The 14,333-nt window shown below is 39.0% G+C and overlaps 2 protein-coding genes across 5 annotated transcripts in view; both read right to left on the reverse strand.

The window, feature by feature from the left end:
• The window catches only part of csnk1g1 (casein kinase 1, gamma 1), a 32,790-nt gene extending 29,938 nt beyond the window's left edge, over window positions 1-2,852 (reverse strand). For all 4 annotated transcript variants that reach the window (XM_034221040.1, XM_034221039.1, XM_034221038.1 and 1 more), the window contains exon 1: window positions 2,669-2,852. The gene's annotated coding sequence lies outside the window, so the exon portion shown is untranslated. The remainder of the gene's footprint in view (window positions 1-2,668) is intronic.
• Window positions 2,853-3,667: 815 nt separating this feature from the next.
• LOC117549274 (sorting nexin-1-like) lies at window positions 3,668-11,036 on the reverse strand. Its single transcript, XM_034221036.1, has 15 exons — window positions 10,887-11,036; window positions 9,724-9,871; window positions 8,550-8,677; window positions 8,383-8,449; window positions 8,137-8,180; window positions 7,899-8,040; window positions 7,739-7,817; window positions 7,302-7,377; window positions 7,084-7,197; window positions 6,790-6,883; window positions 6,451-6,656; window positions 5,857-6,000; window positions 5,326-5,406; window positions 5,018-5,089; window positions 3,668-4,772 (listed from the first exon to the last, which is right to left on the reverse strand). Exons 1-15 carry the CDS (start codon window positions 11,007-11,009, stop codon window positions 4,722-4,724), a joined length of 1,569 nt encoding a protein of 522 aa, XP_034076927.1. The 5' UTR covers window positions 11,010-11,036; the 3' UTR covers window positions 3,668-4,721.
• Between the last annotated feature and the right edge of the window lie 3,297 nt (window positions 11,037-14,333).

The following is a 14,333-nucleotide window of genomic DNA, read 5'->3' on the forward strand; positions in this document are numbered from 1 at the left end:
GTTGGAGTGATCATTGTTTTTTGGTGTTTGCTCAGTATTTTAAACGTCATATTCAAATTGGAAACTTCAGTTGTGTTTTTGCTTTAATAGAGATAAGTGTTAAATAGGTCCGTTTAGTGGTATCCAGTTCCAATGGCACAGCCTGATGTTTGATATAGTGCTCATTTTCATAAAGACATTTTAGTTGACTCTGGCTTGGCCTGCATGCACTCTAAAACAATTGTTTATGTTTAAATGAAATTCTGTAACGAAGGTGTTAGCTATTCTTTTTTTCGAAATACTGTATCAAAGCATACACATAAACAAAACTGTTACGTTTCTGATCACTGGCATGAAGCCGAAGCAGCAAGGCTGACTGACCAAACGTGTCAAAATAGTTTCTCTAATGATGCAGATCATCAGAAACTAAACATTTAGAGTTCAGGTGTAATTGGTTAATAGCTTGTTATCAAATTCAGCAATAATTACTTGTATATTTTATTCAGTAACACAATATGGTGGCATTGAAAGTGTTATAAAGACCTTGATTATAGAACACGAATGAGCCTACCAAAATATCTGGAAAAGCTAAATGCTTCTCGCTGAATACCATCCATTGAAATGACTAATCTGTTGACATTCTTTTTTCAATAATATAAAAAGGCACTGAGTAGAGTGATTAACCTTCAGTGGAAAGATCAGCCTGAGAGGGGGGCTGCCAATACTGAAGACCCCTACTGTGGCAGTGCCAGCTTACAGATGCCTCTCTCCCCTTTCAGCCAGCTCTTATCACCCATAGCTGGTGGTTATTTAGATTATCCAAGGTTTTCCTTGTCCATAAATTCATAGAAAACAAATACAATTTCCGCTGTTGTACGCACCAACCTCCGTGACATGATTGCATTTTACTACCTTAGATTTTGTCTATGAATCTTACAAATGAAATATTATCAGATTATATCTTCGATTTTGTAAGGACAACTCATAGCTTGCTTCACTGAGGTAGTTTACTAGTATTAATATACTCCACACATTGTGAAGGACGAGCCATTGTCTACATCTTTGTCAAATCAATACCTGCAATAATATACTACCCGCAAAATCTGAAATGATTCAAACATCTTCAAAATAGACAAATGTTTTTAAACTAACTCACTGACTAACGCTGCTACTATTATTATTATTTCAATACGGATATACCTAAGTTATACCCTGTGAAGAGTATGTTTTTTCATTTTAAAAGTTATATTTCATCATGACATTTTAAATAAATGCAACACAGAAACGTCTTTATTATACCAGCCCTTCATTCAGTCAGACTCTTTTAAAGTGTGCCAACCATCATTTATCATGGATCCACAAAGCTCTACTTTGGACTAACGCCCAGCTAGTAACATATATCTCAATATAATGACTTCAAAAGGGGTTTGCACTGTGTTATTTAGCTGAATATGACCCCAACCATTTATTTTACCACATGAAGGGTAACTGAATACTCCAATGATTCAGTAATTAGCCACGTATGCAGGTGAGCAAGGAACATTTACATTGAAGGGTAGTGTATCTATTCATGTTAGTGTATCTATGTTCCCCAGGTCCTTGTTTTAAGAGATTGATGAGGGATACCCTCAGTTCAAATGGCAAATGAGCAAAACGAGATGGATATTTTAAAAGGCATTACAATCGTTAGAAATGCCTTCAACCACAGAGAAGACATTAATACACATTGTTTTTAGGGTTTTTAGTTTGAGGGTGTAGTAGATGCTAAGAAGTCAAACATCAGTATGCTATAATGTGGTTCATTGTCAATGTCTCTAGGTATGTACATGTAGCCCTATAAATGTCCTTTTGTGTTATCTGTTGTTTTATGTTCATGTTGTAACCTACTTGCTGCCATGTTGGACAGGTCTCCCTTCACACTGAACATTTGTCCTATGAAAAACATTGCTGTGAAAGGTTTCCTTAATATATCAAAGGACTTTTAGATGGGAAACATAGGACCATACAATCATGTTTGACCACGAACATATTGGGAGGTACAATTTAACATCTGCACCACATCAAAATACCATCCACCAGACAGTTTACTGATAGGTTACAACGCTGAGGAGGGGCCTTGGTTAATTAACTGTATAATCTGTGCCAGCCTGTCTTTACATCTGTTACCTTGCACTGAGAAGCAATGGTAACACTTTGTATGTGAGGAAGTGTTTTGCAGAGGCAGCTGAGGCTAATACAAAGATGATCGATCCCCTGTAAGTGGGCCCTCAAATCAAAACAAGGATGCGAGTTGGCAGTTGTACGCTAACGTCTCATGGACAAAGCCTGACATTAGTGATGGTCACATCGATTAACTAACCGTTGCCCAGTTAGCTCTCCAGCTGCTTGCCTAAAGAAAACCTGCACAAAGCTAGCGTTAACCAAACATCACATAGCCACAGTGCCTGCTTTGGTTAAACAATATTTTCATATTTTTAAAGAAATATCCTCATTATAATAATAATATTGGGTTAATGGAAACCAAATAAATGCTTGTTGTGAACGCCTTAGCTACCACGTACTGACGGCTAGGTGACAGCTGGACCGAGCGCAACAAGGAAATTAGCTCAGTTAGCAACGAAAATAGTAGCTAACAACCAAAAGCTTAATATCAAATGTAGCTCCCCCCAAACAAAAACAGCGGGCTCACCTTCGCTGTTATAAATCCAGACGAGGACACGGCTTCTGTATATGTCACGCCTGAAGTGTGCAGAGCTGTCCGGAGCTTTATGTAAAGGTTTCTCGGTGTTGTGACTGATGTTTCAGGCTAACAGCGGACTGTCGTTAGCGGCTCTCTCCATTCTTCGCTGCTCGTGAAATGTTCGAGTACACCGGATGTACAAAAACGGCACCGCCCGCTCCAGCACGCACATGTCCGGGTCAGGAGTCTATGGTCAGGAGTGGACTGATACAAGTCTGCTTAGTTATGATATATATTAGCCTGCCTACAGGAATTCACCTACAAGTTCCTGATAGGGAAACTTTGTCTATAAAGCACATTCTGAATTAATATTCCTTCAAAGGTCAAAGAAACTAATTTTCTTTTGTTTTTCCCTGTTTTTGTTTTCCTTTTGGAAGCCAGAGGATTCATATTAGCTAACTGCATACCTGTCTGTTTTGGCAATAGTAGGCCACATGACAACAAGATCAAGTGCTTAAAAGGAAAAAAAGAAAACAGGGAATAGTTTAATTTCATTTTCCTTCATACTTGATAACATGGATCACTTATATTATTATATTTTAAGAATGGAAGTCTGAAGAAATTCACTTGTACTTGTTATATTGTTTTACCAGACATTTCTCCCATTTCAATTGTGGAAATGGGAGTTCATGTTTAACAACACACAATGTAGAACAAATTAATTTACATATGTGTTTATGTTGAATGGCTTTTTGTTAAATGTATATATTCATGCATAACCAATATACATTACATATTTCCTGTTTTAGCGCAATCACAATACGTTTTGGCAATTACTGTATTTTGTCACCATCAAGAAATGTACACTCCAAAAAGTTTCTACATGGGTGTCAATGGAATTGTAAATGTTATTTTTTTGCAAGAGGGTCTTTTCTGTTTCATAATTCCTCCATGCTACTTATGAAAAGGGAAATCCCACCAACAACACGAAAACATGAAACAACTGCCCAAAGCTTAACCAATCAGATTTATTTTGTACATCTACCTGTTTAATATTTCCAGGAAAATGTGTGTTCTAATGCAAAGTGGTTACAAAAATAAAGCACATTCTTACGTAAAGATGACGTGAAAAAGAAACTACGCTTACAAATGCTGAATAAGAAAAATAAGGACAATATCACTTGAATGTCTGTGCTTTTCTGTCATTGTTAAACCAAATTTATCAAAAAGATGTATGGTTAATAATAATAATATCTGACAGTAATTGTACGATTCAATTAAAGTACTGTACATGTATACATAGATGTCAATAGTCATTTACAGGCAGTAGACAATCTCTGCAGCAGGTCCAGATGAGTTACTTTGGAGTGCTTTAAACTGGTGTGGAAGAAATCGATTAATCAACATGATTCTAGTTGTACATCATAGTAGAAAATACCAACAAAGCCTTTTTGCATTATCTCAAACTTCACCCACCGTTACTTCTTTGTCATTTTGTAGCAACTCAGATTTTTTTTAATTCTATGCTCTAATATGTATTATGTGATACACTAACAATGTGCCAATATTCTTGGTAAATGACCTCGGTCATCAATAGTGGTATTTCAATTAAAAAACTGTTTTTCCAACTGTACAATGCATTGTAGTGCATCAAAACGTTATCCAACATGCATTGACAAACATAAGCTGTTATAGACTGGAATGACTTAAATACGTCTATCTTCTAATGTAAACTATAGACAATGTTACTATAGGGCAGTACCTCAGTGTCAACACCGGATTAAGCAAGAAACATAAATATATACTACGGCCAGGTTAATCTCCTGCTTTATACCATCTTTCAGTCAAGAACATAAACAAGGAATTATGCCAGACAAAAGTTGTGTAAATGTGGCAGCTTATTATATAAAAGACCTGTACATGATAAGAGAATACACTATGGTTAAAAAGAAAAGAAATGGATGGAAGATTCTTGTGTTCGAAATTGTCCTCTCAGTTTGTGGTCAAGAGGTAAAGTGTTCAAAAAAGGCAGTTGGGGTCTTTTAAAAGGTCTCCCTCTTCGTTAAGCTATTGCCTTCGCCTCAGGCAGGAACGCCTCCCAAAACGTTACAATCTGGAATACAATATGGAAAAGAAGAATGAAAAGCCAGTTAAAATGTGTATTGAATACTCAATAGCTTTCAATAATACTAATTATAACAAGTATTTTAAAGAAGTAGTAATAACAATGATAATTGTAATGGTGACAACTTTGATGTGTTTTAGTTAAAGGAAAACTTAAATAGACATGAATAAAATAAAGAGCACTGAGTAATGTTTACGTGATAAATAAAATACATGATATAGTTAAATGTTTACCCGTTGTTGAGACTGCAGCATTGCATCCAGATATTTCATTATCTGGCTCTTGAAGTCCTTGGCTTTTTCTTTCTGAAAAGAAAAGTTTCATATCTTAAGCTCCTTGACAATTGAAAACCCAGTCTCTGGCAGAACTATACTACTATTACTATTACAACTATACTATATTGTTGAGGCACTAGTTTTAATAATGTGCTTAATGATAGCCCTGATAAAGGCCTCTAGCTGAAACATGTCTCCTGATAGAGCTGTTCGTTAAGGGCCAATGGCCTACTTACTTTTTGTAACTATTATAAAAACAAACATACCTCAAACCTGAGAACCTCCTTGCGTACAGTCATGCCAATCCTGTCAAAATCTCTCTCGTACTGAGTAACCCTCGACTCCCACTGAGAACAAACATAAGGAGAAAACAAGTATTAATATATTAATATTTTCAAGTATGCAATATTTACAACAACGCTGATATTATAACACATGATTCACTTTTGAAACAGTAAACAAATACATACAATTATAATGCCTACAGACGCCGATAAGACAGGGTGTCTTTATTTAAAAACTAAAATACGTACAATTCACACATTTCCCTATTCATTTTCTTGGTTGACCAATTAATTAAAATCATTATTTTCTGCCTTTAAAATCTCAAGAAATAATGATTACATCAGCTTAACAGTTATGATAGGGTCTCATATTCCTTTCAGGTCAAATACTATGATCTTTAGCCTTATGATTTAGCAATTAAATCATTGTGAAAGAACTCAATGCAGAGGGCCTGTGTTGGTGTAAAGCCTGAGGCGGGGTTCAGTGCCCCAGCAGCACTCTATGTCTGTTACCTCAGTGATCTCTTCTTTGGCCTGCTGCAGTTTGTCTGGCTTGTTGGCCCACAGCAGCTTGGCCTCAGACTCTCTCTTCTTCTGGAGTGTGCTCTGAGACTCCTGCCATCGCTGCCACGCCCGCACACGCTGGTCAAAACACCCCTGTGAATACCCAACACTTTATCATGACACTCACCAAACAGACAACAAGTAGCGGTACTTTACGTTATCTGTCGCAAGTATTTTTTTTTTTTTAGACTCTCTAAATACGCACTTTTTGTTTTTTTTTAAGACTCTCTAAAAACCCTAACCCCTAGGATTAATGTTTGTTATTTTGAGAAATGAAAAAGTTAATGTGGAGGAGCCAGCTACCCGCTATAAAAAAGTGGCGACAGATAACCCACAAGTACCAAAGTAGCACTCTGTTGAAAATACTTCAAACTCACATAGATGATTTTCATATCAGGCATTACAAACTGACACTTTTTCCTATTTTAATCCTGGGATTAGGAACTACTCAAGCTATACTACTCAGGCTTTCCTGCTACTGAAGAATCTCTATCTTATATTAAAAAGTCCTGTAAAACTATTATTCTGCAGCTGTGAGCTTACGCGCATAGCACCCATCAGGCGGATGTAGTCGGCCAGCAGTTCAGCAAAGATGAAGAAGTCGCTGGCTGCCTGCTCCTGATGCAGCTGCTCCATCTTGTCCTCCACCTCTGCCAGCTGGGACAGGGCCCGGGACAGGGCCGTGTTGTCCTCAGAGTTTCCCAGCATGGCCATACTTTTGGCAAATACTGCCGTGCTCCCACACAGCTCTGGGTTTGAAAAAGAAACATATTCAGTCCGTCTGTTTCACCATTAAAGACCTGACAGCTGAACTGTACTCTGTTTCCTGAATTGAAACTGTTTGATAAAATAGACAAATGAAGAAAGACGGATGTAGCTCACCCTTCCTGTGGTTGACCAGGGAGTCGACCACGGCCTGCAGCTTCCTCAACTGCTGCTCCTCGTTTTCCATCTCCTGGAACTTGTCCTCAAACCACTGAGAAACACAGCCAAAATATCCCAATCAAACAACCTCATCATGTCTAGAATGGCAGGTTTGTCTGCCCTGCTATAATTTCAAGTTAAGCCATTGCAACAGCACAATAGTTTGTGAATATTGAGTACAATTTCAATGGTAGAACAATAAAATGCATGCACAACAGTCTCCTGAAAACACTGGGCCCAGGGTCCCCTTACAGTGTCAGACTCATTCATCTTGATGGTCATCTTGTTGACAGCATCCGATGCCTTATTGATCATTTTGAGGAAGCCAGCTCCACTCAGAGCCTGGGTGCTCACTGCTCTGGGTAACTGAAAACAAACACAGACAGGACTCCAAAGTCATTATCCAGCTAATTGCAACCCTACAGTCTATGATTTCAATATCAAATCTGTTTAGAACTTAAAGTACCTACCTCCTCTCTCTCCAAGAACTCACGGACATCAGGGTCCTGTAGTAACGATGGGTGAGACACTACTCTCTGAAGATATCTACAAAGGACAGTAGAAGATAAAGTGAGTAAGAAGTAGTGGTGACCTAAAACTCACACATAAAACACACATGTTTAAAAAAATGCCTAATATGATTATGATTGATTAAGCAACATCAATCATGCTTGACTTTTGCTTTAAACAAATAAATACATCAACATAAATTCACTGAAAAGCGTACATTTGAAGAGAAAGCTCTTGAGAATTACCCTAAAAAACTCCAGTAGTTAACATATGTAGTATATGTACACAGAATGTAATTGAATACATCAGCATCATTTTCACTGATAACAGATCCAGCTCTCTGAGTATGGGTGCATCACTGTAATAACGTCACTGTATGAAACGTGTGGATCCTTGCCTCTCCAGAGCGCCTCTTCTTCTCTCCACAAACTCTACAGATGACGGGTCGTCCATTCCCACCTTCACTTTGGTCATTCCTGTTGGTCAAACCACAGTCACCAAAAGGCACAACAAAGTGTGCAAAACAAAGACAAAAAATAAAGAAAAACAGGACCCACCTACGACACTTTTCTCGGGTGGTGGTGGAATAATGAAGCCATGGAGCGACTGTTTGACGGACAGCTTCTCGTAAAGACCCAGGAAGTCACTAAAGCGCCTTCTCACAGAGAAGGTTTTATTCCTGAACATGGCCAAGGACGTCTGAACAAAGAGATAGGGACACAAAAGGAAATACTTAGAAACACAAGTGTAGATTTTGTCACATTAGCATGTTCAAATAAAAGCTGTACTACAGACCCTGGTGGATACTTTGTAGGCCACATAAGCGCCCATTCCATCTCCTAGAGGGAAAGAAAACATTGGAGATGAGAAAGAATTTTGATACAGGCTGAAATTAATATGCTTTTTAAAGTTGCTCAACTGAGCTTTAACCATAAAAATGTAACTATTAAGTGTCAGGATTATCAACATCTGAATAAACTACAAGTTGCAGATAGCTGTATCATAGTTGAAAGTAGTAGAAGGGGCAAAAAAGACACTGACCAACTTTCTCAGGGTTTGTGACCGCAACATCCACATCAAAACTGTCCTCTGCCTCGTCCTCCTCCATCTGCATTTAGAAAAACACAACTGGCTGTAACATACAGGTGACTTGGTGATGTAACAGTAGTTATTACAGACCATTGCATGCCTGCACCCGTGACCCCTACCTGCTCCAAGGAGGTGGGCCGCAGGGCCGCAGGGCTCGTAGTGAACGAGGAGGCTGGACGAAGGCCAGAGGAAGAGGAGGGCTCCTTCGGGGCAGAGCCTCCGGGCGTGTTCAGCTCCACATGCGCCTCTGAGGAAACATAATCAATGTATGCTTTTCTTAATCAAAAAAGTAATGAACAGAGATAACTAAGGTGCATTTCAGATAGAGTACAACATTATGTCACACAATAGCACTACATCGGACAAAAGGCTAGTGAATGTACACATTTTTTAAGCCACTAAATAGAGTGATTTTTCGGCTGGTGAGTGATGCAAATTCAATATTCACTCAAATATTTTACCAACATTTACCAAGTGGTTGCTTTACTCTGACTTTAATAATAATAATACATGTCATTTATATAGGGCTAAAAGTGCTTTACAAGCAAGTAAAGAAGAAAAATAACAAAGGGACCACATCCTGTCTAAAATTAAACTTTACTTATACTTAATAGGTTTTCTCTTGTGAGTCTGGTGTCTGGGTTAGTGGAGTATCACTGTGTTTTGGGGAGTGAGTTCTTGTGCATTTTCTTTACTTCGTGTTAATCTTGCTTGTATTTTTTTGTGTATTGTGTTTTTCTTTGTTGCTGTACAAGTTTGATGTAGAGCAAAATTAGTAAACAAATTAAATTGACTTGCCTTGTCCATTCTTTCATATTTTTTTTAATTTGAATCTCAATTTTGCTGGTTATTTAGCTTTAAACTTACTGTGTTTTGCTTTGGAAATGTGTTTCGTGCAGCTGCTTGTATTATTCCTAACTGGGTCTTGAGTGTGGGAATGGATCAGTCAAGGGAATCGAAAAGATATTTTCACTGGAGCCTATTATTATAGCTATGTTTGACCTAATCAATTCTCAATGTTGTCTAAGAAGAGTTTTGGGAGTGTTTGTACTACACAGTTAGACCTGTAGTATAGTAACACAGATGCAGCAGAAGCAATACAAACCTGAAAATTAGAACCAAGTTAAGGGTCAAGCTAAAAAAACACTAGATTCTAAATGTTCTCAACTCAAAAACATCTTTCATTAGACTTTAGTTGTAGCATAAACTGAGATAATTAAATCAGATTAGTTTGATTTGTGACACGTTAACTTAACTTGAAAGCAGAGTACATAAAAAAAAGTCTCTCCTAACCAGCAAACAGGTCGTTGTCATCATCTGAGTGAACTCCGTTGGATTTGGCAGTCGTGCTGCCGGCCTCCTCCTCGCCGAACAGATCTGGGGTCTGTTCATTGACATTATCAGGCTGAGAAACTCCTCGACTCACAGCTACAGGGACACTCTGCAGGGAGGAAGGACACCACGAGCATCAGAAACACCAGTGGGCAGAAATAAACTAAGTATATCTACTCAAGCAAAGGTTGTTGCAATTTACTTTAGTCTTTTTGTTATGTCAATGTATTCCTCAACTCCACTACATTTCAAAGGAAATATTTTAGGTTTAACTCTACTACATTAGCTCTATTACATAGTTAATTTATAAATTAGCTTACAAAATATACAAAGAGAATTTGTATGCAATTCCCACTATTTTTATTTTTACAAACCAAACAATACATACATTAATTGAATACAATGATTATTACTTGCAGCCCAATAAAACATGTTTAAAATGAAGTCCACCTAAACCACAAAGTTAAAATCCTACGCATAAATGCTTATAATCCAATTATATAATAAATAATATCACGTACTATTACAATTGCCATTATTAAGGAGGCCTAATTGTACTAGCTACATTAGCTGTACATTTAAGTGGTAATACTTTTTACTAAGTAGGCTACTGAGTAAGATTTTAAATTCATAACTTTTGTTTTCATTGGAGTACCGAACGGATCTGAGTATTTACACCAGCCCTGGTAAATAGTACACAAACAAAAGTGGCATAATGAGAGCGCTAGCTGGGTTAACAGTCAGTTTTCTGAGGATCATTATAATACACATGACAGATAAGGAAACTTGAACACGAGCCGATGAATAACACATCAAAACACGAGTATCTTTTAAATCAACACTTGTGTGGGAAAGGCTTAAAGAAGGCCAGAATCAACCATTAACTTAGTAATGACGAATCAAAAGTGTTAAATGTGTGCTAAAACTAACTTCGGCTAACTTTATGAACCAATAGCTGTTTTGTGAACAGAGTCTGACCTAATTCCCCGCCTCTGACAGTTAGCTCTGTTATGTTGTCTGCCGTGAATGCAGGTCAGATCAGGTGAAGCGGCAGGGTCCCTGCCTCGCTCACTTTAAATCTTATAATACTGATAATAATACATACAAATGAGATGTAAACTCACGTTATTAACAAATATGTCTTCTCCCTGGTCGCTGTCCCCATCTGCCATGTCGGGCGTTGCGGCTCCCGGCTCCTCCTTGGCAGGGAGGAGAGGAGGAGGAATCCGATCTGAGCTGGCCGCCATATTCCGTGTTGTGAGAGTGACCGGAAGTGAAAGCAGATGAAACTCCTGCGGCGACACCTGGCGGTTGGTTACCAGGCAACACGGCAGCTCAAAGACGCTGTTCCGGGTTAATTGGTTAATTCCAGCACTTTGTGGTGTTGTCTACGGCAGGGTTGCCAACTCTCACGCATCTGGCGTGTGACACACGCTTTCACTCTCAATCTCACGCTCTCACGCTGCCCAAACTATTCTCACGCCAAAAACAAGAATACCGAAGACTAGAAACGGTTTTGAAAACTTTTGTCAGGTAGTGATCGTCTTCTCAATAGAACATCTTTGATAATGTCTTCTGGCCAATCAGAATCAAGATAACGGCGTGGTGTTGTTCCAGGAAGTCCCGACGGAGAATACTTTTGCTGTAGTACATCTCTATATACATCGATACAACATTACGTGTTGATAGAAATCAACACGTAATGAAATAAGACCCCACGGTTTGATGATTGATAGGTGCAGGGACGTGCACAGGTACGGGCTAATGTTGCCAGGGCAACGGCCCGTTTGGCCTTTTTGGCTGACCTGCCCCTCTGGAGAGAGCGAGAGTTTATTTTTATTTTTTCTGTTGTGGCCGAATCAACATGATCGAGGATCTCATTGTTTGACCTTAAGGGATATAGGCCTACACTGTGGCCCTAAAGCAACTGCTCCATTATCTGTATCAAATGCAGACATTGATGCCACCAAATGTCAAAAATAAAAATAGAAAGTACTACAAATAAACTGGAATTAATTTACATCTTAAATTATGAATATATATACACAAAAAAAGGTTTACAAATATCCAACCTTCAAATTGCTTTTTTAAATCAACACTGCTCTGCACACTTGCTAAAGAACATTTGTCTGGAAATCTCAATTTATTTGTAGGGCTGCATGAGTATGGCCAAAAGTATGGGAGTAAATCTCACTGTAAACTATTTAATCATCACCAAATTCTGTGTTATGATGACCGATCATAACTCAGCATTATGCAGACATATTTAGCATGGTGTACAGGGCCGCTTCTTGGTATAGGCGACATAGGCGGTCGCCTAGGGCGCCAGATCTGGGGGGGGGGGGGGGGGGGGCTGCGCTGGCAGCTCTGGGAGGGAAAAAAACATTTTTACTGTTTGCACTCATCCTAATTTTCGGCCTTGATGTAACAACATTCATAATTAAGTCAAGGTAACACCCTTTTCACCCCGGTTACACTTTTCATTTTCCCTGTACGATGGACGCTTTAAGTGATGAAAGTGGGGGGTGTTGGCTTATCAGGCGTCCGCAGCTCACAGCCAAAGTGGGTGTGGGATCGAGCGAGAGAGATAAATGCAATTTATGTAAACAAATATTTCCAAGGCACTCTTTTATAATTATTGGGGTAAACAGGTTTGAAATCATTTCAATGTATACTATAGGACAGAAAACCAAAAATATCGTTTAAAACTTGAGAGATACAAAAATATGCATAAATGTTAACTCGGTAAAATAAGATATGAATGAACAACAAAAATAAAATAAGTTGCATTTATTTGCTATTGGTTATGTTCACATACTTATTTGATTATTAAAATGTAAACCAATCTTTTTCATATGGGTGTTTTACGGCCCGTCCACACAGCAGCGTGCGTTGAAAGCTTCACCATTCACTTTGAATGGGGTGACGTCACTTTGCTGGCGTGGCTCGCTGCAAAAGTTGAGCAATGTTCAAGTTTTGAAGCCACGGCAGAAGCGTCAGCCAATCGAATCATATGCCAGTACAAGCTCTAGCCAATCAAACCGCTGCTTGTATGTCAGGGGCGGGAGATTCATGTGATTGGTTGTTGGTCGAGTTTCAGACACGCCCGCCGGCAAGCTTCAACGCACGCCGCTGTGTGGACGGGCCGTTAGAGTTGTACCCCCTAGATCAGGTCTCTAGTAATGTGTGCTCTAAGTGCACCAGATTGAAGCATTTTACTTTAAATGTTCAAACATTTGTTCCCGGGGGGGCATACCCCCGGACCCCCCTAGAGGATGTGATGTCCTCACCCCAATTAAAACATGTTCATATAATACTGAATACATTTGAAGCCTTTGATGTATATGACTTATGTCAATACGTTTCTGTTTTTGTAGTGCATTGGTCTTTTGTAGAGATTTTTCATTTATTTTTTATATATTCTATTGTGTATTCCTTGGATACTTTTATTTGTTCTACTGAACGATTTTCTGGCAGGGGGGGGGCGCCAGCTAAAATCTCGCCTAGGGCAACAAATTGGTTAGAACCGGCCCTGATGGTGTAGGAAACGGGCTCCGTGTTACAAGACGGGTCGGGGGTTTGGCGGTACCACTGCAGACTCTCTGCACACAGACACACACCGCTGCAGACTCTCTGCACGAAGGAGGCACGGTGCTGCAGCTCCTGATCGGAGCAGAGACACACGTTCACTAAGCGGAAAAACGATATCCTGTCACAGAGATCTACTATTTTAAATTTTAAAGTCAACACATATCGACCCTAAATAAAGTCTATATTAAGAACGAGAGATGTTTTGACATTATGGCTTAAACAAATGACAAATGAGCGAGGGCGATGACGTCAGAGCATCGTCCTATGTGCCGGGGCTGAGCCCCGGACAGCCCTGGACAGCCCCGGCCCAATTTAACCCCTGGTTAGAGGCCCTATTTTATCAGTATGTCTGGACTGCACAGCAGTTACAATGGTCAAACTACATTAGAACAGAATTGTCCCCATTTTTGTCTTTAATAGTTACTAACATTAGATATTTTAATGAGATATGGACCGCAAAACAAAAAATGTCCCTGATTTTCATTTTTGAAATTAAGTCACCGAATGCAAGTAGTCGCCTTAGCTTATTTTGTTATGAGATGTGAATTACTGTTCAATTTAGTTGATGTAATAATCATTTGGTTTCTTTTACATTAAAAAAAGGTCTTATGTTTTTTTTTTTCGGGGGGAGGCCCTTTTTCCAGTTTAGAGCAATAGCCCCTCCAAATGTCTGTGCACGTCCCTGGATAGGTGTGTGGGCTGTCTTTCATTTTGACACAAAGAACAATGGGGCCTATCCACCCTTATCCACAATGTAAAGTAATTCACACAGCCTCTTCCCTCTTCTCTCTGTGAGGAGCAGCAGGTTCAGCTTTCAGAACAAAGTAACAAAAAACTAAAATGGCATTACTTTTTTAAACATGTCGTGTAGTAATAGATTTATTTATTTTTCTTCTCAAGAGAGTAGGCTACCAGAATGTGTATTTTATGTTAGTAACCTATTTCAAAACTAAAACAACAAAAATCTCCTGGGGGAGAAT

The sequence above is a fragment of the Gymnodraco acuticeps genome, unplaced genomic scaffold (assembly GCF_902827175.1).
Source record: "Gymnodraco acuticeps unplaced genomic scaffold, fGymAcu1.1, whole genome shotgun sequence".
NCBI lineage: Eukaryota > Metazoa > Chordata > Actinopteri > Perciformes > Bathydraconidae > Gymnodraco > Gymnodraco acuticeps.